The following is a 21,403-nucleotide window of genomic DNA, read 5'->3' as shown; positions in this document are numbered from 1 at the left end:
TCCAAAGGCAGGAGGAGGCTGGCGGGCTCTGCCCTCTTTCTCCCCACTCCGCTGCAGCCCCTGCCCGCCTGTTCCCCCTCACCCTCTCCCTTCCGCCTCCCCCAGCGCCGCGGAGCCCGCTGGGCCGACCCCGACCCCGACCCCGGATCCCCCGGGCAGGCGAGTCCCCGCCGTCGGTCTCACGGCCGCCCGATTCCCCGCAGCGCTGCTCGCTCGGCGCTCCGGGGCGCAGGCGCACTTTGGGATTGGCGCCCTGGGGAGGAAAGGAAGACGCGGATCCCGGAATCCCCGCTGGATCCTCCCGATTTCCACTGGTTCCAGACGGGCCTTTTCCACTCAAAACCCTCCAACACTTTGATTGTGGCTCCAACTTTTTGAACTGGATGCAGGCAATTTATGCCAGACAACATACGAAGGGTCTAAAAAATGGTGTATTAACTGACAGCTTTCAAATGGAGAAGGGAACACGTTCAGGACGCGCTGTATCACGTCTTTTATTTAATTTTGTATTGGAAATCTTAGCGAAAAAAGATAAGACAGGGTCCAAAAATTAAAGGTTTTAAAACTGCGGAGAAGATTATAAAATAAATTGTTACACAGATGATACGATATTGACTATTTTGGATCCACATCAATCCGTACAGCATATAATGGAGCAAGGTGGGAAATTTGGACTTTATTCAGTATGTAAGATAAGAAAAAAAACAAAAATATATCAAAATTCATAAGAAAACAAGAAGAGGAAAACATTACAAAATCTCAGGATGTGAGATAACTTCAATAGTAGAGCTGGAAGGGACCAACAGGCCATCGGGTCCAACCCCTGCTTCTGCAGGACTCCAAGTCACACCATCCCACTCAGATGGCTGCCCAGTTTCTTTCTGAATGTCTCCACTGTGGGAGAGCCCCCCACCTCTCCAGGCAGCTGGTTCCACTGCCCTATTGCTCTGACAGTGAGGAAGCTTTTCCTGATATCCAGCCTGAATCTGGGGTGTCACAACTTGAATTGATTATAACGTGTCCTACACTCTTGTATCAGTGAAATCTTGACCTTCCCCTTTGTGACAGCCTTTGAGGTACTTCTAGAGGGACACCATGTCCCCACTCAGCCTTCTCAAGGCCAAACATGCCCAGTTCTCTCAGTCTCTCTCACAGGACAGCAGGAGACCCTGGTAATTATCAGGGTTTCAAAACCCTGATAATTTTTGTTGCCCTTCAGAGCACTTTTCCTAATTTTTCTGCTTCTTTCTTAAATCTTGGTGCCCAGAACTGGACACAGTCTTCCAGCTGAAGTCTGACTAGTGCGGCGTGTAGAGGAACTATGACTCCTCATGATTTGGAAATAATTAATTCATCCCATTTGCCCTTTTAGTGGCTGCATCACACTGTCTTATATTTAGCCTGTTTTCCACAACTCTGAGGACTGCTTCCTTTTCAGTTCTGCTGAGCCACATATTCCCCATCGTGTATTTGCTTACCTTTTCCCAGATGGAAGGCTTGGCACTCTTCCTTATGGAATCTCACTCTGTTGCTTTCAGCCCTGCGTTCGAGTTTATCAAGATCACCCTGGATCTTGATTCTGTCTTCCAGGGTTTTTGCTATTCCACCCACTTTTGTATCATCTGCAAATCTGATTATCTTTGCTTCTACTTTCTCATCTAGATCATTGATGAAGATGCTGAGGAGCACTGGGCCTCGAACGGAGCTCTGTCCCACCCTGCTCGTTACCCTCCTCCAGTTTGAATAGGAGCCATTGACGATCACTCTTTGGTTTCGATTTAGCAGCCCATTCTGGATTTCATAGCAGTCCACCTTGCAGGGACGTTGTCAAGATTTCTGAATGGGATGCACTTTGACTGGGGAGGGTGGGAACAGTCAAGCTGGCCCTGAAGAGAAGGAAGTGCAAGATTTGTTTGTGCACTTCGGAATTGCTGCCCTGAGGAGGAAAGGAAGAAGATCCCGGAATCACTGCTGGATCCTTCTGATTTCCACAGGTTTGCAACGGGTCCATGATCCCCAAAACCGGCTGCAAAGGGCGTCTCTCTCCACAGAAATCATGAATTCTGTGCCTTGCGGGGTCACACTGACTTTTGCGTGGATCTGCCTGAAACTGTGATACAAAATTCCCTGCAAAAAATCCTATTTCCTAAATGTACAGGAGGGAAAAGATGGAAGGGTTGGCACTCTTCAAGAGAGAAATGCTGGAGCAGAGTGATATTGAATTGGACAGAATGCATGTTCTTATTTTTTATCTTTTTAAATAGTAAGAAACAAAGAAAAACAGAAGTGCAGAAAGAAAAATTTACCAAGAGACCACGTACTAAAACTGATGATAAAACTAGATGCAAGACTTTCCACAAAGAATCATTAATAGACCTTATTTCATCTAACCTTGTAATAATAATTCTACATGGTAATAGTTAGAAATAATACTCGATGAGATTAGTAAGGGGTGGAATAAAGCTAATAATTTCACATAGAAAATTGCTTTAACATAGATAACAAGTAAGCCATGATTCACTCCGTGTTATGTTGCTGGATATTTTCCTGGCATTTCCTTGTTCCCCACCACTCCTCCCCATGTCCCCGTGCTTCAATTTGAACAGCTTATGAGATCTGCACTTCCACAGATCTTTCCAGGATCTGTGTGGGCAGCAAGGCTTAGAGGAAGACCCTTTCCCTGTGGTGGCATCCGCAGTTGGTCCCTGCCCCACCCACCCCCTTGACCAGCAGGAAATGGCCACCCGCTTCCCAGTGATATTACCCAGATGCATTTTATTCCCCAGCCCCATGGAGACCAGCGGGAACGCTCAGCTGACACCCGAGGGGCAGGGTGGTCACGGCACTGGACCAAGGTCCTGGGAGATCTGGGTTCCAGGCCCCACCTGTTTGTGAAGCTCCTGGGTGACGTGGACCGGTCGCTCCCTCTTGGCCTAGCCTACCTCACAGGGTTGTTGTTGTGAGGATAAAATAACACCAGCTGCTCCGCATTCATCACTGGGGGGACTCCCAAGAGGGGGATCCTGGAATGGAAACGCTGAGAGGCCTTGGACACATTCTGCACCAAGGAATTAGGCACCGGGTCCTCCATCCCCTTTGACTCCTGAGAGGATAGTTGTGGTACTCCTTCCGCTTTTCTTGAACCCGTGTCCCGCACAAGAACCTTCCCAGGAATTTTTAGCACCCTCCTCTTCTTCCCTTTCGCTTTCTTTTCTCTTCCCTGCACCGATTCTGCTTTTCCGGGCAGTCCAAGAATCACCTAGAGGAGGGGGACGCTAGCCAGGAAGGACCACCTGCCCTTCTCCCAGCATGCTCCACTTCAGCTGCCCCCAGCCCTTCTCCCCCATGCCCCCCAGCCCAGCATTCAAGCTTATCAAAATAGGCCTGGATCGTCATTCAGGGAAGGGCAACATTTCAAAAATGATCCAAGAGCTGGAGCAGCTCCCCTGTGAAGGGTGGTTACAACAGACAGACTGTTTGGCTTGAAAGAAAGGCAAGGGAGACATGATAGAGGTGTTTAAAATTATGCATGATATCGAGATAGAAGCATTTTTCCCCCTCCCAGAATCCTCAAACTCTGAAATCGATTTATGGGAGATTCAGGACCGATAAAAGGAAGGACTTCTTCCCTCAATGCACACAGTTAAACTTTGGAATTTGCTACCAGAGGAAGTGGTGATGGCTGCTAATTTGGGTGTCTTTAAAAGAGGATTTGACAAAGGCATGGAGGAAGAGACCAACAGTAGCTATTGATTATCTATTAGCATGGCAACACACACCAGCTGCTGAGGAGCCCAGGCAGGTAGGGGTCTTGCACCCATCCTGCTGGAAGGGTCCTGCGGAGGCTGCTTTCCCTTCGTGTGAATGGAGTACTGAACAGGATGGCCCTTGGGTCTGATCCAGCAAGGCTGTACTTATGCCATATTACATAAGTGGGGTGTAGTGGTTAAGAGCATGGGACTGGGACTCAGAGGATCTGGGTTCGAGTCCCCACTCGGCCATGGAGCCAACTGGGTGACTTTGGGCCAGTCACAGACTCTCAGCCCAGCCTACCTCACAGGGTTGTTGTTGTGGGGATGAGATGGAGGAAGAGAGATAATGGAAGCTGCCTTGAGCCCTTTGTAGGAAAAAGGCAGGATATAAATTGAAAAAATTGAAATCAAAAATAAATCAATCAATCAATTCCTGTTAGCATTCCAGATTCCTTCCATCTCCCTCCCCAGAGTTCTATCCAGGGAGCCAAACACGGCCATTTCGATAAAATACCTGCGCAAGGTGTTGTGGCAGGAGGGACTGTCTCAGCTGAGCATCATTCCAGGCGGAAGCTGAACGTGAGCCGTCCTGCACAGAGTCCCGAGGTGCCGGTTAGGCGAGTTGGGTGGCAGCGAAGGGCTTCCTCACCACAGAACTCCAGCTTGGTGCCGCTCATCAGACGCCCCTTAGTGACCTCCACTGGACTTGGGTCCCAAGCAGAAATTAGCTTCTGACCTTGTCCCAGTGGGTGAGTGAGTGTCCCCAGCGCTGACGCAAGGCAATTTAAAGGTTCTGCAGGATTGAAAATGCCGTTGAAACCTCAGGCAGAAAAACAGGGGATGCCCATTCCAACATGCTGACCAAATGCAAACAGAAACACAAGTCTTAAGACAGGAGTGGTTTTAAAAGCAGTGTACATGTAAAAGATCACGTGCAGAAACAAAATTGCAGTAATTCAGTAGGAAAGACATTTTCTGCCTATGGACCACAGGAGTTACATTCAAAGACTGGACTATGCAAAGTGAAGCAGTGTTAGGGAAACCGTCAAAACCTTAAAGGGAATAGCTATGACATGTAAGATTTTAATATGCTATTTAAATGGCTGCTTAGCTCTCCAACTTCTGCAACTCCAAACTAATTAAATGGAATGACTGAAGCTTTCCCCTGTACAACTTTATGTTCAACCCTTCCTAGAACCAGAACGTGCACACGCTTTCTGCTGTGTGCCCGCCAAGGTCTCCTTCGTCCTGCTCCGAAGCGCCTCCGCTCTCCTGGAACGCGGGGCCTTCATCCTGTCGGGCTGCACGGTTGCGACTCCAGGCGCCTGCTCTTCCTGAAGCGCTGTCCACACTCCGGGCACTCAAGCTTCTCCTCAAAGTGAGTTCTGTGGTGCGCAGCCAGGTGCCGACGCCGCCTGAAGGTCTTTCCGCATTGCAGACAACAAAATGCTTTCTCCCCTCTGCGGTTCTTCTGATGTTTCCCATGTTCCCCCCTTGAAAAGAAGCTCTTTCCACACTCCCCGCATTTAAACGGCCGCTCTCCAGTGTGACTTCTCTGATGCACAGTAAGCTGCTCAGGTCAGACACTTCGGGCGCTTAAACAGTTCCTTCCCAGAAGGGATGTTTTGATGGGACATCAGGTAGGCCTTGCTACTGAAGCTCTTTCCACACTCCAGGCATTTGAACGGTTTCTCCCCCATGTGAATTCTCTGATGGCAAGTGAGATTTGATCAGTGAGTGAAGTCCTTGCCACACTCCAAGCATTTATACAGTTTCTCTCCTGTGTGAATTCTCCTGTGATTAGTAAGGGCTGTCTTCTGACGGAAGGCTTTCCCACACTCCTGGCATCTGAAAGGTTTCTCTTCTGTATGGTTTCTCTTATGCTTGGTCAGGTGAGACAGCCAATAGAAGCTTTTATCGCACCCCAGGCATTTATATGGCCTGTCCCCTATTTGCATCTTTTGGTGGGAATGAAGCACATCTCTCCGACCAAAACTCTTTCCACACTCCAGGCATTTATGGAGCTTCTCCCCAGTGTGAATTATTTCATGGGAGTCAAGGTGCTCACGCCTCCTGAAGCTCTTCCCACACTTGAGGCACATAAAAGGTTTCTCCATGGTGTGAATTCTTTGGTGAGAAGTAAGATAGCCAATTTGAGAGAATCTCTTTCCGCACTCCAAGCATTTAAATGGTTTCTCCACTGTGTGGATTGTTTTATGTTTACTGAAGTTCCCTTTATCAGAGAAACTTTTTCCACACTCAAGGCATTTAAATGGTTTCTCCTCTGTGTGGATTCTTTCATGTATATTAAGTGCTCCTTTTCTCCTGAAGCCCTTTCCACACTCAAGACATTCATATGGTTTTTCCCGTGTGAATTCTTTGATAGCTAGCAAGAGTTGAGCTCTGAGTGAAGCTCTCTCCACACTCCAAGCATTCATAGGGTTTCTCTCCTGTGTGTATTCTTTGATGAGTAGTCAATAGTTCCTTCGATCGAAAGGTCTTTCCACACTCCAAGCATTCAAATGATTTCTCCCCCGTGTGAAGTCTCTGATGTACAGTCAGTTGCACACCTTGTGTAAAGCTCTTTCCACACTCCATACATTTGAAGGGTTTCTCTTCTGTGTGTATTCTTTGATGCAAAGTAAATGAATATTTCACACGGAAACTCTTGCCACACTCCAGGCACTGAAAGGGTCTCTCTCCTGTGTGAATTCTTAGATGGTCAGCAAGCCAACTCTGCTTACTGAAGATGCTCCCACACTGCCAGCATCCCAAGGACTTCTCCACGGTGTGAGTTCTCCGGTGATTTGCAAACCCAATTTTGTTAGCAAAGCTTTCCCCACACGTGGGGCACTTGACCCTTCCCGATGCTTTCTGTGGCTTATCGGCAGCTGGGATTTCAGGGCTGTCACTGCCACGAGAAACCCCAGATTTATTCCTCCTCTCCCTCCTTTGGTTCTTCCTTCCATCTTGAGCCCCAGTTGTTTCTTCCTCACCTGGCAACTGACCACGTTCCTTCAGCACTTGAAGGTTCTCCCTTTCCTTTCCTGCCTCCCACCCATGACCTGGAAAGTCAAGGAGACAAAAACAGCATTTAAATGGCCGCTCTTTCAACGGTGCAAAGAAGAAATGTAGCTTCCAATCAGGCAATATTATTCTTTTTATTTCTTTATTCAATTGACATGCTACAATTAGAATACAGTAAAATCCATAACAGTAGAAGTATAAAAGTATAAATCAGTCTAAAATCACAAATACTAAGACGGACCAATAATTTAAAAACTAAAAAAGGCAGGGCTCATAACATGGGCTCAAGGTCACCTACTGAGCTTCCAGGCCAAGAGGGGCTGGAACGCTGCCCAGGCCACCTTCTGAGGACCCTGCTCCATGCAATCCCCAGGTCACCCCCAGGAGCAACCGGGCCGTTCCCCAGGCATCAGCGAGCGCAAAGTGGAATCTCCAGCTGCAGACTGGAGAGAGCCTGCGTGTTGTCTGGGGACTGCGGAGAGGGGCCTTTGAGAGAGGCACGGGCCCTGGGAGCACCCCAGGGTCACTGGACTCAGCTCCTCAGCTGACCTGGAAGGGACTGGCAGGGCCGCTGAAGAGGAAGAGGAAGAGCCGCTGCCTTGCCCAGTCCCTGCCCAGGGCTTGTGCTGGTTCCATGCATGCGTGGGAGTCCCCTGTCCATGGAGCCCTGGAGTGACAGAAAGGGAAGGATCTGGGCCAGTCTGGGTTCCACAAGCACTCATGGCATCTTCCAGCGTACTGGATAGCTCAGAGAGTCACTGTCTTGTGGCTGTGAAGGGCCAGTAAAACTCTGTTTTGCAAAGAGGCTACCTGGGATCTGGAGCCAAGGGCAAAAAGGGAGGGGCTGAGCTCACGGCACTCTTGACCGGGATACCCCAGCTTGGTTTGGCCCCCTCCAGATAAGCTTCTGTTAAGAGGAGAGGCTGCTCCGTTGTTCTATGAGAGCCAGTGCGGTGCAGGGGGCAGGAGCACAGGACTGGGACTCAGGCGACCAGGGTTCGAGTCCCCACTCAGCTCCAGAGCAACAGGGTGCCCTTGGGCCAGGCACAGACCCTCAGCCCAGCCTACCTCACAGGGTTGCTGTTGTGGGGATAAGTGGAGGGGAATGGCGTAAGCAGCCTTGAATTCATCAAAACGGAAAACAGTGGAATATAAATCAAAATGAGAATGATAATACGATACACCCCTTGGATAGCAGGGAGCTATGTCATCTCCCTTGGGATATCGGTGCAGCATAATAGGAATACTAGTAATACGAATAGTCACCGTTGGCTGTGACAGCCAATCCCTCTTTGGTGCAAAGGGCCCCATCTTCTCCCCTCCTCTGCCCTCAGCCAGATGCACCAAAGCCGCCTCCTGTCTTGCCTGCTTCTCCCCTTCCCGGGTCAATGTCTTGCAGCGATTCCTCTTTCCCGGGGCAGGTCACACGTCTGTGCAGTGCCGGCCAGAGGGGGGACCACTGCTCTTCCCTTCCCCAGACCTGCCAGCCAGGGCAGCAGGAAGGCCCTCACCTGGAGAGGCCCTGTCTCCATCCTCCTCCTCCATGGCTTCTCCTCAGTCCGGATCCAGCACAGCTCACTTCTCCCGGGTACCGTGTCCTGTCTCCCGCTTGAAGGACAGCAGGAGCTGAAAGAAAAAGAAGGCACACCTGATCGTAAAACATGTGGTTCACAAACACAGGTTAGTCCTTTTTACATGTTTATTAAATGACAGGACAATCCTTCTGACCGGAGTCTGGAAGGCCATAGGAATGGATGGGGCCCAGGCGGGACACTGGGAAGCAACTCCCAAGTCAGAGCTGAGGCCCACGCCTTGGAGGACCCCAACAAATCAGCAGCACAGCTCCACAGAACGGATTTTGGGTGTTGGGAGGGGGCAAGGGAGGAACCCAGCTCCGGCGAGGTGTGCTGTGTCCTGCTCTTTCCTACCCCACCAAACCCCCACCGTCACACCGAAATCGGCCATCTTGCTGCCCTGCATAGTGGGTGGACTGCAGAGACAACCTTCACCTCTGCATCCCCCCTGCTGTAACTGGTTTCCCATAACCCTTGGAGGTCAAAGGGTTTCAGGAGTCCCGAAAGGACCATGCGCCACCATGGTTTTCAAGCTGCCTTGAGCTCTGCTTCCAGGGGACCGCAGATGGCGAATGAAAGTCCGTACACATAATAAAGCACAATATAAACACAATATAAAATACAAGCAACTGCCAAATACATCATGCAATAGCACGAAGGGCACAGGGCTTGGTCCCCTCCCTCCAAGCTCCCCGCTTTCGCTCCGCCCTGCAAGCTGGCCAGCCACGCACCCTCAAAGTCAAGGGGACGGATCCATCTGCACTGCCCCGACTGACTTCCGAGTAGACCTACCTTCCCGCTCGTGTGTGTTGGTGCTGTGACATGTATTCAATCACTTTCCCATCCATATCAAAGCATCCAATCACCTCCCTGTGTATTGTATTCACTCCCCTTTTGTGTAATCTCTATAACCCTAAGGAAATTAACATGAGGTGTTCCTATTTTAGGCACCCATGGATCCATGCATTCAGTTGTAAATAAACCTATTTGCCCTTGCGAGAAATTGGTGTGACAACAGCAATCAGCAATGCTTTCCATACTATTGCTACTAGTATTTCTGATCGGTTTAGAGCAGTACGTCATGCCTAAAGACATCGGGATGCTGTTGTACTAAGATTATCTGGAAACTTAACCCTCTGTGTTGGTGCACCTGACCAGCAGGTTATAAGAGTGTCTGTACACGGGCTGAGATTTTGCAGATGGGTTTGCCTCTGCCGGTAGTGCATTATCGGGAGTTGCCTGCAGGTACTGGGGCAGCGGACAATGAAGCCGCCGAGGTTCAACGCTTGATCTTCCCCACGGACCCCACGGAGTCTTTATTTCCTCCTCACAAACTGAAAGGAGAGATTCTGTCAAATGCTCGCTTGACTGCATTATGAGAGCCAGTGTGGTGTCGTGGTTAAGAGCATGGGACTGGGACTCAGACAATCTGGGTTCGAGTCCCCGCTCAGCCATGGAGTTGACTGGGTGACTTTGGGCCAGTCACAGACTCTCAGCCCAACCTACCTCACAGGGTTGTTGTTGTGGGGATAAGATGGAGGAGGAGAATGATGTAAGCTGCCTTGAGCCCTTTGTAGGAAAAAGGCGGGATATAAATTGAAAAATGAATGAATGAATGAATGAATACAAGGAACCGAGAAGAGCTCGGGCCTCGGCTGGACCGACCCGTATTCTGCACAAGAGACTTTGAATCCTTCTCCTCCCTGCTGCGTATTAGTTGGGCCGCATCCCCACCGGGACCCCCACGAGGCCGCCCTCGGGGCAACGGGGAAGGCGCTGCGGCCTTGCTTCTCCCAAGGGCAGGGAAGGAAGGCAGGCAGCAGGGGGCGCTTCGCGAGGCAGGCGGAGGGGGCCCTGGGGCGAGCGGTCGAGCAAGGCCCGGGGGTCGCCCCCCCACCGCCCCCCAGGGGGAGCGGGCACGTGCCTCGTGAGCGCACCCAGAACCGCGAGCAGCGCGCCAAAGGAGCAAGAGGCGGGAGGCTCGGTGGGAAAGTGCCGGTCCTGCGAGTGCCGGAGCGCGGCGAGGGCTGGCTGCGCGCGTCTGAATCCTGAAGGGGAGCCCGTTCATGGAAGCAGCGGCGCGTTTCTGGAAAGGGGTGGGAAAAGCAGGTGCACGCAGCGATCCATCCCGCCCACCCCTTGAGATCTGCGGCAGAGGCCCTTCTCCGGGAACCCTCCGTGAAAGATATTAGGAGACGGAGTACCCGGAGGAGGGCCTTCTCTGCGGTGGCGCCCAACCTATGGAATGCGCTCCCTAGAGAGGTCTGCCTGGCGCCGTCGTTATTTGTTTTTTGGCGCCAGGCCAAGACCTTTTTATTTAAGCGTCATTTTAATTGTTACTATTATTTGCATATTTTATCTGGCCAGGGCGACTTCTTTTATACTGTTATTTCTAGTATTTTAATTTTATGTTGTGAGCCGCCCCGAGGCTTCGGCGAATGGGGCGGCATAGAAATGTTTTAATAAAAAAATGAATAAAAATAAATAACCTCCCCCCCAAAAAAACAAAAAAAACCTGCACGGGGATGGCTGCTTCTAAGAGCGCCGTGCGATTTCCCCGATCTCGGTGGGCTCCCTCCTGCAGTCACAGCCCTGCTGCGCCCAAACGGAAAGTAGAGGAGGTCCGGCCGCAGCTTTCAGGGAGTGCGCCGCCCCCGATCCCGCCCCAAAACGCCCCTCGCACCGCCCCCGGGAGCGCGGGAAGGCGCCTGTCGAGGGCCCGCCTTGGCCCCAGGCCCGGGCCTGCGCCCTCCCGCGCTCGCCGCCTCCCGCCTCCGGCCCGCTCGCTCGCTCGGGGCGACCCGGAACCCGCGGCTCCCGGACGGGCCGTCCCGCAAACGCTCCCGGAGCTGCCCACCGAGAAAGACGAGGTGAGAAAAGGGTTGGAACAACTGAAGCAAGAGTTAAACAATATTTCTCTTAAAGGGAATCTTAGGAAGAAAAGTCAGGAAAGAAGAAGAAGATGAAAATGCGCTCTGGTTTGAGGATTCATCTGGCCCCATACGGGTCTGACGACCCCTCTGTATGTCAGGACTTAAAACGGACAATAAATCCAACCAAATCTGGGACAGAGGAATCTAAGTAGGCGGGCAACTGGGTGTCTGCCTCAGTTTCAACCAGTCTGGAGCCCTTAAAATAATGGGATCCATTCGATAATTTGCCACCCTGCCCTAGGAAAGACGAAGGCGCCTTGGGAACCACTTCATTCCCCGAACTCCCTAAGGAGCTTTGGCGCTTGAAGGATGGAAATCCCACCTCACAGAAAAACTTAGCCATGGCCTTCAGGGGGAGGTCTTGCTGATTTGCCCTAAAGCGTGAGGACAGTAAAATCATATTATGGTCCCTTTTGGGCAGGTACTTTGGCAATGGTAGGATTTGGGTTTGTGGAGTCCCCTCTGACTGCAGCAGAGGTGAAACCTTTTAGGCAGGAACTACAAGCCATTTTTGTTTGCTTGTATTTTGTTTTCTGGTGAAGAATTGAGTTTGATCCAACAGGCAGCTAGAGATATTTGGAATAGAGAAAATCTCAACAGAGCAGGAGATGCTCTGTGCTGGCTTCTAGAAGGGACAGTTGGGAATTATTAGAGTATATGATCCAGGGAATCAAAGAAGCAGTACCTCAGTCTCTGAACGTATGTAAGACTTTGTCTTTGGAATAAAAGAAAGATGAAACACCATCTGAGTGGCTGGAGAGACTGAAGCAACAGATGCAGAAAAACGGGTTACTGGATTCAGGAACCCAGCCCGTCAGAGAGATATTGCTGAAGTGTCCCTTTGCAGGGAAGGCAGGGGAGGATATTGGGCAGAACAGAAGTTGCAGAAGTTAGATGGAAGGGAGGCAAGGACGTTGGAAGATTTGTTGAGAAAGGCACAGAAAGTGTATCCGAGGGGAGAGGATGGACATGGAGGAGGAGAGGAGAAATGGAGTTCATGACCCAAAGGATGCAATGCCGTGGCAATAGAGGAAAGGTAGAGGATGAGGTCGAGGAAGAGGATTTCAGCCCACACCTAAGAGGGGGTGAATGAATGAAGGATTAAGCGCAGGATGGTATCAGTGTGGAAAGGTTGGGCACTTTAAAGGAGAGTACCCTGAGCTGAGGGGAGAGGAGAGGTTCATTTCTCTCATGAATACGGACAAAGATTAGGAAGGTCAGGGATCTCCTCAAAGGAGGACCCACTGGGAACACTTGATAAGTTTGAAAATGGGACCATTTGGGAAAGGCATGGTGTTTATGGTAGGCTCTGGAGCTACCTGCTCCACCATGAATATGATTCCAGATGGAATGAAATTGGGAAAATGGGCATTGATGACTCAAGGAGTGGCAGGTGATCTGGTAAAAGCAAAAATGTTTGAACCTGCTCAGGTGAAACCATTGTGTGGTGTGATTTTGTACTGGGGGAGGAAATTTGTCACTTGGCAGGGAGAAATCTTCTAGCCGGACTGGGACTTTTGGTAGAAGGTGTTGGAGGGGAGGTAGAGATGAAGCTAATGAAGAGGACCGATTCTGATTTATCTCTAAATGCAGAAGCAGCTGGTGCTTGTGAGGCCTGGTAGGAAAATTGAAGACTTTGGAGAAAAAGGGAGAGAGGAAGAGGGGGCATGATGCCTCTCCCTGCAAGAATTTATTGCATTGGGCTGGAGAATGAGCAGGCTATAAGTTTAGAGCAAGAAAGGGCAGATGCCACTGTGACAGGTTCTGCTTGGGTTTGTGTTTATGTTTTTGTGTGTGTTTAACAACCTTTTGCCACCTCTGAGTTATACAATTAGAAGAATCAGAATCCTAGTATTTCCAGAGGATTCTGAAAAGCTGATAAGCTTGTTTCAAAGCACTAATTGGACTAATGCCAGCAGGGCAGGATGCATTCCAATAAAACAAAACTCCAGGAACTAGGTTTCAGGTTAAATGTTAAAAGATCATCTCTGAGGGTCAGGAACCCCTAGGAAATGGGATGGGTTTCATGGGAGGTGGTTGAGGCCCATCAGTGAAGAAGTTTGGACAACCACATGTTGTGGATTATAGGAACAGAGTTGACTGAAACCTGGGGGTCAGACTAGATGACCAGGGTGTGTCCCTTTTCTGACTCACTTTGTTTCTATGTTTTATCACTCAACTTGGAATGATGTGCAAGTGATGCTGCACATCTCCTCTTGAAGGGCTCAGATGCCCTATGGAGAAGAGGGCTAAAGGAAAGTTTATGAGGCTATGGTGAATAGGAGCATTTTTTTCTTTGCTGCTGCAGTATTTACTGAGGAAGGGGAGTCAAAGAGAGGGCTGGTATTAAAGGGATGGAGGGAACAGCCTGTGCAGCCACAGCCCTATTGATTGAAGAAGCCAGGAAATTAGCTATGGGGGAAGCTTTGGTGGTAACGGTGGCACCCCCAGTGCAAGCTCTGTTGGCCACCAGGGCTGGAAAGTGGTTACTGACTCCTGACTTGTTAAGTATGAGGCTGTATTGATGAATCAACTAGATTTGATTTTGACTACTGGAGGAGGTGTGACTCCTGTAGATTTCTTGATAGGAGGCTGTTGTGACTTGGAGCAAGACCATGATTGTGTGGAATTCGTGGATCTAGAAACTAGAGTAAGGGAAGACTTATTGGAAGCACCTTTAGAGGGAGGAGTTGATGTTTCCATAAATGGGGCATCCAGTGTGTGGGAAGGGAAAAGGCATCATGTATACACAGTAATGAAAGGGAACCCGGTGAGGGATAGTCCTCCCCCTGGTCAGCCCAAATTTGTGAGTTATGGGCTCTGAAGTGAGCCCTGAAATTGTAGGAAGGAACTGGGAACGGAGAAGAATCTAGACTCTGGAAGATGGGTAATGTCTGATGGTTGAGAATGGCTATCTAAGGGACTCGCTAGGCAAGTAATCCAGAGACTCCATGAAAGGAGCCTTTGGGGAGCGAAGGCTCTCATAGATCAATCTCTAAAAACATACGTGGCATTGGGATGTATTTGGGCTAGCAAATGCCTTTGGGAAAATTTGGCAGGAAAGGAGTTTGACCATGAGAAGAGGAAAAGTTTTGGTGCCTGAGAAGTTGGTGCAAGTACTGTAAAAATTGGCTCATGTAAAGGGAGATCAGTCTGGGAATGGCGAAGAAACGAGATGAAATAGACTGGCAGGCTTGGAAGCAAAGAGGGCTTCTATTGAAGAAGGTGAGGCTCCACTATCAGTACTGAACTTGATCCCCTTGGTTGGAGTTCCTTTTCATAAGCCTTAAGTATGATAAGGCTGGAGTAGCAAGGATGAAGGAACTGGGATGAGCCAGACCCTAAAGCAGCAATTAAAGAAACTAATAATGGAAGCTAAACTGCCTTGGACAAAGTGTTTACCTACAGCCTTGCTCTGAATACGAACTGCTCCGAGGAAGGATACAGGAATATCACCCTATGAGATGCTATTTGGATTGTCTTATTTGGGGCGGGTGAGAGAATTGCCAAGTTTCAAGTCAAAAGATAAATTTCTGTGGATCTATCTATCTATCTATCTATCTATTTATTTATTAAAACACTTCTATGCCGTCCCATTCGCCGAAGCCTCGGGGCGGCTCACAACATGAGGTAAAATACAAAAATAACAATATAAAAATAAGAATATAAAATAAGTCGCCCTGGCCAGATAAAATAAGCAAATACTGTTAACAATTAAAATGACGCTTAAATAAAAAGGTCCTTGCCTGGCGCCGAAACACAAATAACGATGGCGCCAGGCGGACCTCTCTGGGGAGCGCATTGCATAGATTGGGCGCCACCGCAGAGAAGGCCCTCCTCCGAGTACCTACCCTCCTAATTTCTTTCACGGAGGGTTCCCGGAGAAGGGCCTCTCCCGCAGATCTCAAGGGGCGGTCGGGCATATATGGATGTAAGTGCTCCTTCAGGTAGCCAGGACCCAAGCCATTTAGGGCTTTATAGGTCATCACCAACACCTTGAATTGGGCCCGGACTTCAATGGGAAGCCAGTGAAGCTGACGGAGGACTGGAGTCATGTGAGCATAACGCCCCGTCCCCGTCAGCAACCTGGCAGCTCTGTTTTGCACCAATTGAAGTATCCGGACCGTCTTCAAGGGCAGTCCCACGTAAAGCACGTTACAGAAGTCAAGACGGGAAGTCACCAGCGCGTGTGTCACTGTCGCCAGGCAGTCGTACTCCAGGTACATACTGGGGATTTCTTCTTCTTTATCTGCCCTGAGCGAGGCAAAAAACCAAGCCATGCGGCCTGTCTGAAGGAACGTGGAGGGGAGAAAAAAATAACTGGCTTGAATGAAAGTTGGCTGCTTCCCATCTCCTCCTCCCAGTAGTTTTATGGGACAGGGGGTCATAGGGCAGGGTGAAGGTAGAGAGGAGCAAACTAATGAACTTGTAGTTATAAGCACACAGGCGTGATAGGTTGATGAATATTAATTCACACACCTTGAATAGACAATAGGCTAATTGTAATGCACGTGTGATGTATGTAGATGTATGTAGTGGGATGAGATGGGAGACAGGAAGCAGGCAGACGGAAGGACTGGACTGTAACCTCCTAGTCCCTTACCCGATGAGGGAAAGGGGGAGGATGGGGCGGGTGGGTTGAGGGTTAAACGGGGATGTTTTGTGTGCTTATACTTGGGAGAGATTCTGACAGAGCGGACTCTCCTCGTCTATTGCAATAAACGAAGGAATCGCCTCACTCTGTTGGTAGTCTTGGTTATTTAACTTGAGGAGAAGTATTTTCACATTTTTTTGCATAATACTAGTGTTACCAATTGCAGCACCCCAAAACACCCCAAGAGTAATTGGCCAGAGAAAGGCCCCAAAAGTAGTTGGCCAGAGGAAGGCCACATAGTAAAAACACCACAGTTATACTGTCCCAGAAGGGAGTGGGGATAAGAACAAACTGAACGTTGTGTAACCCACAGCTAACACGCTGGCCTGACCTTGAATACAGCAATCAAAGGGACAGTGGAAACTGGTTATAGGCGCCATGAAAGTTGCAAATGTGCAGGGAGTAAGAACATGGCAAGCCTCTGAGAATCTCGAGCAGATAAGAAATAGACATGGGAAATGTCTGGTCCTTGACAGAAGAAAGGACTCTTTCTCCAGCACAGGAGGGGGTGCATACATTGATGTATCGATGTATTAGATGTGTATTAGGTGACCTAATTGGTTACCTAGGGTATAAAATGCATGTACTGGGCAGCAACTTTTGAGACATTGCTTTGGGCTGAATATCCCCTTTGGTCTCCCTTTATTCTATAGTGCACTAAAGTAAAGCTGATTTTGGCTCCCGTCTCAGGCTCTGTTTGGCTCAGGTCTGGGGTCCACCCAGGTTTGCCCCAGCTGTTGACTGGCTCAGTCCGGTAACAGAAGTATTTTCGCATTTTTTTGCATAACACTAGTTTACTCATTTCTCTCAAGTTGCCCTATGACTCTCCGTCCCATAAAATGGCTGGGAGGAAGAAATAAGGAGTACCCTCTCCTTCAAGTCCTCATTAGCTTTCCCCTCTCTGAACTCCTTGAGATGGACTCCGGGACTCCGTTGTCTTGCCTCTCTGTTCCCTCCAGTCCAGATGTGCAACCGCCCTTCCTCCTCCTCCTCCTCCTCCTCCTGCAAGGGACCAACGTGTGCAAAGTGACGGGGGGGGGGGCAAAGCACCCCCTGCTTGCATGAAGACCTTGCAAGAAGAAGAGCCCGAGGCCACAGGACATGAATGTTGGCTGCACAGGATAAAGCGCAGGAGCAGATGCTCGAGCTGAGAAACCGTTGCGCAACCGGAAGTGTCGCGGAAAGCAGGATAACAGGACAGTTTGTTTGCTCTGCAGGATAAAAGGAGGCAGGGAGAGTAGCTCGGGGCCTCAGCTTGGCACGGCCCACCGTGTGCCTTTTATTTTGCAGAATAAAGTGCAGTCGCGTTTCCCCTTGGGCGGCAGCACCCAGATCTCAAACACGTCCTCCTTTGGGCGGCGCCAGGGCGCAGGAGAACCGCAGCCAGCGGTGGGGGAATGAGCGTCGCCGGGCCCGGAGGGGGCGCTGCATGGCCGGGCAAGGGGGGCAGGCGGGGTGCTGGGCAGGGCAGCAGAACGGGCCCGGGAGGCTGGGATCCGCCGCTGTGCGCACGTCTAGCGAGGGAAAGCCCTGCACCGCTGGCTGGACACGCGTCCGAGCAACGCGCAGGATCGTGCCTGCAACGGACTGCAGAGCTGTCTGCATCCCCGGCATTCGGACCGGAAAGGCAGGCGAGAGGAGGGACAGACCGGGCACTGCTCCTTCGTTCCCTTGCTTCTTACGCTGCTGATTTTGCATGTACAATAAATATTCCTCCCTCCTTTTGCCTTTGCAGAGAACCGGAGGGGGGGGGGTCCAATTTGAACGGCTCCAGAGGGGGACGGGACAGATTCATGGAGGCGGAGCGGCTATCCAGGGCTCCCCGTCCTGTTGGCCAAATGCTGTCCTGATCAGAGGCCACGTGCCTGAGCACACCACTTGCTGGGGAACACAGCTGAGAGTGGGAAAGTGGCTAGTCCTCATGGCTGTATACTTCCTGATGTATCAGAGGCCATAGGCCGCCGTGTGCCAGTTGCTCAGGGTGGTCCCCCTCCCTTGCAGTTGGCATGGAAAGAACGGCTCCAGCTGCATTTCTCACCGTGATGGGAGGATGGCTGGAAACCGGTTCCTGGGCCAGCGCAGGATCTGGGCTGCGGCGGCCTCCTTGCATCGCAGCCCCCGTTTTGCAAAAATACCAGCAGGGTGGCAGAAACATGCGCATTGCTATACCTAGCGAAGTCAAGGGGAACACAGAGTGCAATGAACCCGAGACCGGCCAAGTGGAAGGGAGTGGGACTTTCTGGGGGTGTAGGAGCAGGTGAAAGCGGAGCTGTTGCTGCCTGAGGACTCAGACTGAGCTTATCTCTGATAAATGCTCGGCAGCGGCCCCTCCTCCGAGTGGGGAGAGGTGACCAGTGGGGTGTCACAGGGTTCACACCTGGCCCCGTGCGCGCCAACGTATTTATGAACGCTGTGGATGAGGAAGTGCAAGGACAGTTCTCGGATCTGCAGAGAACACCCCACCGGGTGGGAGAGCGAATACCTGGGAGGCAGAAAGGAGATCTGAGGTGCTCTTGTCAGGTTGGAGCACCGGGCTGAAAACAACAGACGGGAACTCGGTACTGACAAAGGCCAAGGTCTGCCCCTAGCAGAAAGAAACCAAATGCAGAGTACCGGATGCGGGATACTTGGCTCAGCGATCCCACAAGCGGGAAGGACCCCGGAATCGCTGTCGATCACAAGCCCATTAGGAGGCGGCAATGTCATGCGGCTGCAAGCAGGGCAAATGCTGTCTTAGGTTGCATTAATAGAGGGATCGCTTCCCAATCCCGTGAAGTACTGGATCCCCTTTACTCGGCTCTGCTCAGGACTCACCTGGACGCCTGTGTCCAGTTCTGGGCACCACAATTTAAGCAAGTCGCAGACGCACTCAGAAGGGTTCAGGGGAGGGGAGCGAGGATGATACAGGCACTGGCATATGACATGGACTAACGCCCTCATGCTTTTTACAGGTTTTACACTACACTTCGATGTACTGAACAAAAAACTACAAGGTGTAGAGAAAACGGCAGAGAGGATGTTTTGTGATACCAAAACATTTGGGAGGAAACTGCAGGTTTTTGAAAGAGACCTTGAAAGTGGGCAGTTGAAATAGTTTCCAAATCTAAAAATGCATTTAAAAAGCCTACATTTGCAGACAATCCTAGAAGCCATCAGGAAATCTACGAGGAATTTCCTAGCATTGCAGCAGCTGCAAAGGAGACTTTTAGTAACTGATTTTTGCAATTCTGTAAGATGGAGACAACCCTGTGTTTTCTTTCTTCTGCAGATAAAGCCAAATTTGAATAACTTTATCTTTCCTGCTTACATTGGTAAGATCTTGAACATCTGGAAATGGAGCTATTGGAATTTCAAGAAAGCTCTATCTGGAAAAACAAATTCTATGACCTGCGTACAACACTTGAGAAGATAGAGGGTGACGGGATGACAAAGCACAGCACAGCTGGTAGTTCTGAAAATGCAATCCTTAAAGTGTGGAATTCTCAGCCAAATATTTTTAAATCAATGAAAGCACTTGGGATTGCTTTTCTTACTTTGTTTGGATCACCTTATGCTTGTGAGCAGCTCTTTCCAGCTTTGAATTATATCAAATCTGATACAAGAAACAGACTAACAGCTGAGAAAAGAGCAGAGGAGAAACGAGGATTTATGCGGAGCATTGAGATGTTTTCAGGTATCTCAGTCAGAAATCATTATAGATTAACCTGCTCTCTAAACAAACGAGTTATGGAGCATCCTGAAACAATTACGTCTCTCCTACAAATAAAGTTTCATTAGGTTTATTCTATTAACGCGCGCGCACTCTCAGCTGTGTGCCCGCCAAGGTCTCCTTCGTCCTGCTCCGAAGCACCTCCGTTCTCCTGGAATGCTGGGCCTTCATCCCGTCCGGCTGCACGGATGCAACTCCAGGCGCCTGCTCTTCCTGAAGCGCTGTCCACACCCCGGGCATTCGAGCTTCTCCCCGGAGTGAGTTCTGTGGTGCGCAGCCAGGAGCTGACGCCGCCTGAAGGTCTTTCCGCACTGCAGACAATGAAATGGATCTTCTGATGTTTCCCACATTCCCCACGTGAAAAGAAGCGCTTTCTTGGCTCCACACATTTAAACGGTTTTTTCCCCAACGTGGATGTTTTGATGGGATATCAAGTAGGCCTTGCTACTGAAGCTCTTTCCACACTCAAGACATGCATATGGTTTCTCCCCCGTGTGAACTGTCTGATGGCTAGCGAGATTTGAGCGCTGAGTGAAGCTCTTGCCACACTCCAAGCATTTATAGGGTTTCTTTCCTGTGTGGACTCTTTGATGAACAGCCAATAGATTCTTCGATCGAAAGGCCTTTCCACACTCGTGGCATTCAAAGGGTTTCTCCCCGGTGTGAATTCCTTGATGGTAAGCAAGGCCTGAGCTTTGACTGAAGCGCTTGCCACACTCCATACACTTGAATGGTCTCTCCCCCGTGTGGGTTCGTTCATGAGTGGCGAGGTGCCCTTTCCCACTGAAGCCCTTTCCACACTCTGAGCATTTAAATGGTTTCTCCTCTGTGTGAACCCTTTTATGTACATTAAGGTCTCCTTTTGCGCTGAACCCCTTTCCACACTCAAGGCACTGAAATGGTTTCTCCCCTGTGTGAATTTTGTGATGGCGAGCAAGATTTGGGCGCTGACTGAAGCTCTTGCCACACTCCAAGCATTTATAGGGTTTCTCTCCTGTGTGGACTCTTTGATGAACAATCAATAGACTCTTCAATCGAAAGGTCTTTCCACACTCAAGACATTCATATGGTTTCTCCCCCGTGTGAATTCTCTGATGGTGAGCAAGATGTGAGCGGTGAGTGAAGCTCTCGCCACACTCCAGACATCTATAGGGTTTCTCTCCTGTGTGGACTCTTTGATGATTAGTCAATTTTGCCTTGAATCGGAAGGTCTTCCCACACTCCTGGCACTCAAAGGGTTTCTCCCCCGTGTGAACTGTTTGGTGGCAAGTAAGGCCTGAGCTCTGACAGAAGCGCTTGCCACACTCCATACACTTGAATGGTCTCTCCCCCGTGTGGGTTCGTTCGTGAGTGGCGAGGTGCCCCTGCCAACCGAAGCGCTTTCCACACTCCTGGCATTCAAACGGTTTCTCCCCAGTGTGAATTCTTTCATGTCCATTAAAAGCTCCTTTTGTCCTGAACCTCTTTCCACACTCAAGACATTCATATGGTTTCTCCCTTGTGTGAATTCTCTGATGGCAAGCGAGATATGAGCGCTGCCTGAAGCTCTCGCCGCATTCCAAGCATTTATAGGGTTTTTCTCCTGTGTGGATTCTTTGATGATTAGTCAATACAGCCTTCCTTCGAAAGGTCTTTCCACACTCAAGGCACTCAAATGGTTTCTCCCCTGTGGGACGTCGTCGATGTGAAGCGGCACCCTGACGACGACTGAACATTCTCCACACTGCAGGCATTCAAAGGGTTTCTCCCCTGTG

The 21,403-nt window shown here is 50.1% G+C and overlaps 2 protein-coding genes across 2 annotated transcripts in view; both read right to left on the bottom strand.

Moving 5' to 3' along the window:
• LOC123021055 (zinc finger protein 729-like) overlaps positions 1-8,358 on the bottom strand; it is a 17,548-nt gene extending 9,190 nt beyond the window's left edge. Inside the window, 4 exon segments of the mRNA XM_044425450.1 lie at positions 83-253; positions 5,340-6,116; positions 6,118-6,817; positions 8,291-8,358. Coding sequence (XP_044281385.1) covers positions 83-253; positions 5,340-6,116; positions 6,118-6,817; positions 8,291-8,324 — 1,682 coding nt within the window. The 5' untranslated portion in view covers positions 8,325-8,358.
• LOC123021049 (zinc finger protein 883-like) overlaps positions 6,696-21,403 on the bottom strand; it is a 58,006-nt gene continuing 43,298 nt past the window's right edge. Inside the window, exons 1-3 of the transcript XR_006414248.1 lie at positions 20,486-21,397; positions 8,291-8,405; positions 6,696-6,817 (exon numbers count right to left, since the gene is read on the bottom strand). The gene's annotated coding sequence lies outside the window, so the exon portion shown is untranslated. Of the gene's footprint in view, positions 6,818-8,290; positions 8,406-20,485 lie in introns of the transcript that reaches the window.

This window comes from Varanus komodoensis, unplaced genomic scaffold (genome assembly GCF_004798865.1).
Source record: "Varanus komodoensis strain SLA01 unplaced genomic scaffold, ASM479886v1 scaffold154, whole genome shotgun sequence".
NCBI lineage: Eukaryota > Metazoa > Chordata > Lepidosauria > Squamata > Varanidae > Varanus > Varanus komodoensis.
Note: the sequence above shows the minus strand (reverse complement) of the source record. Positions and strands in the feature narration are given on the sequence as shown.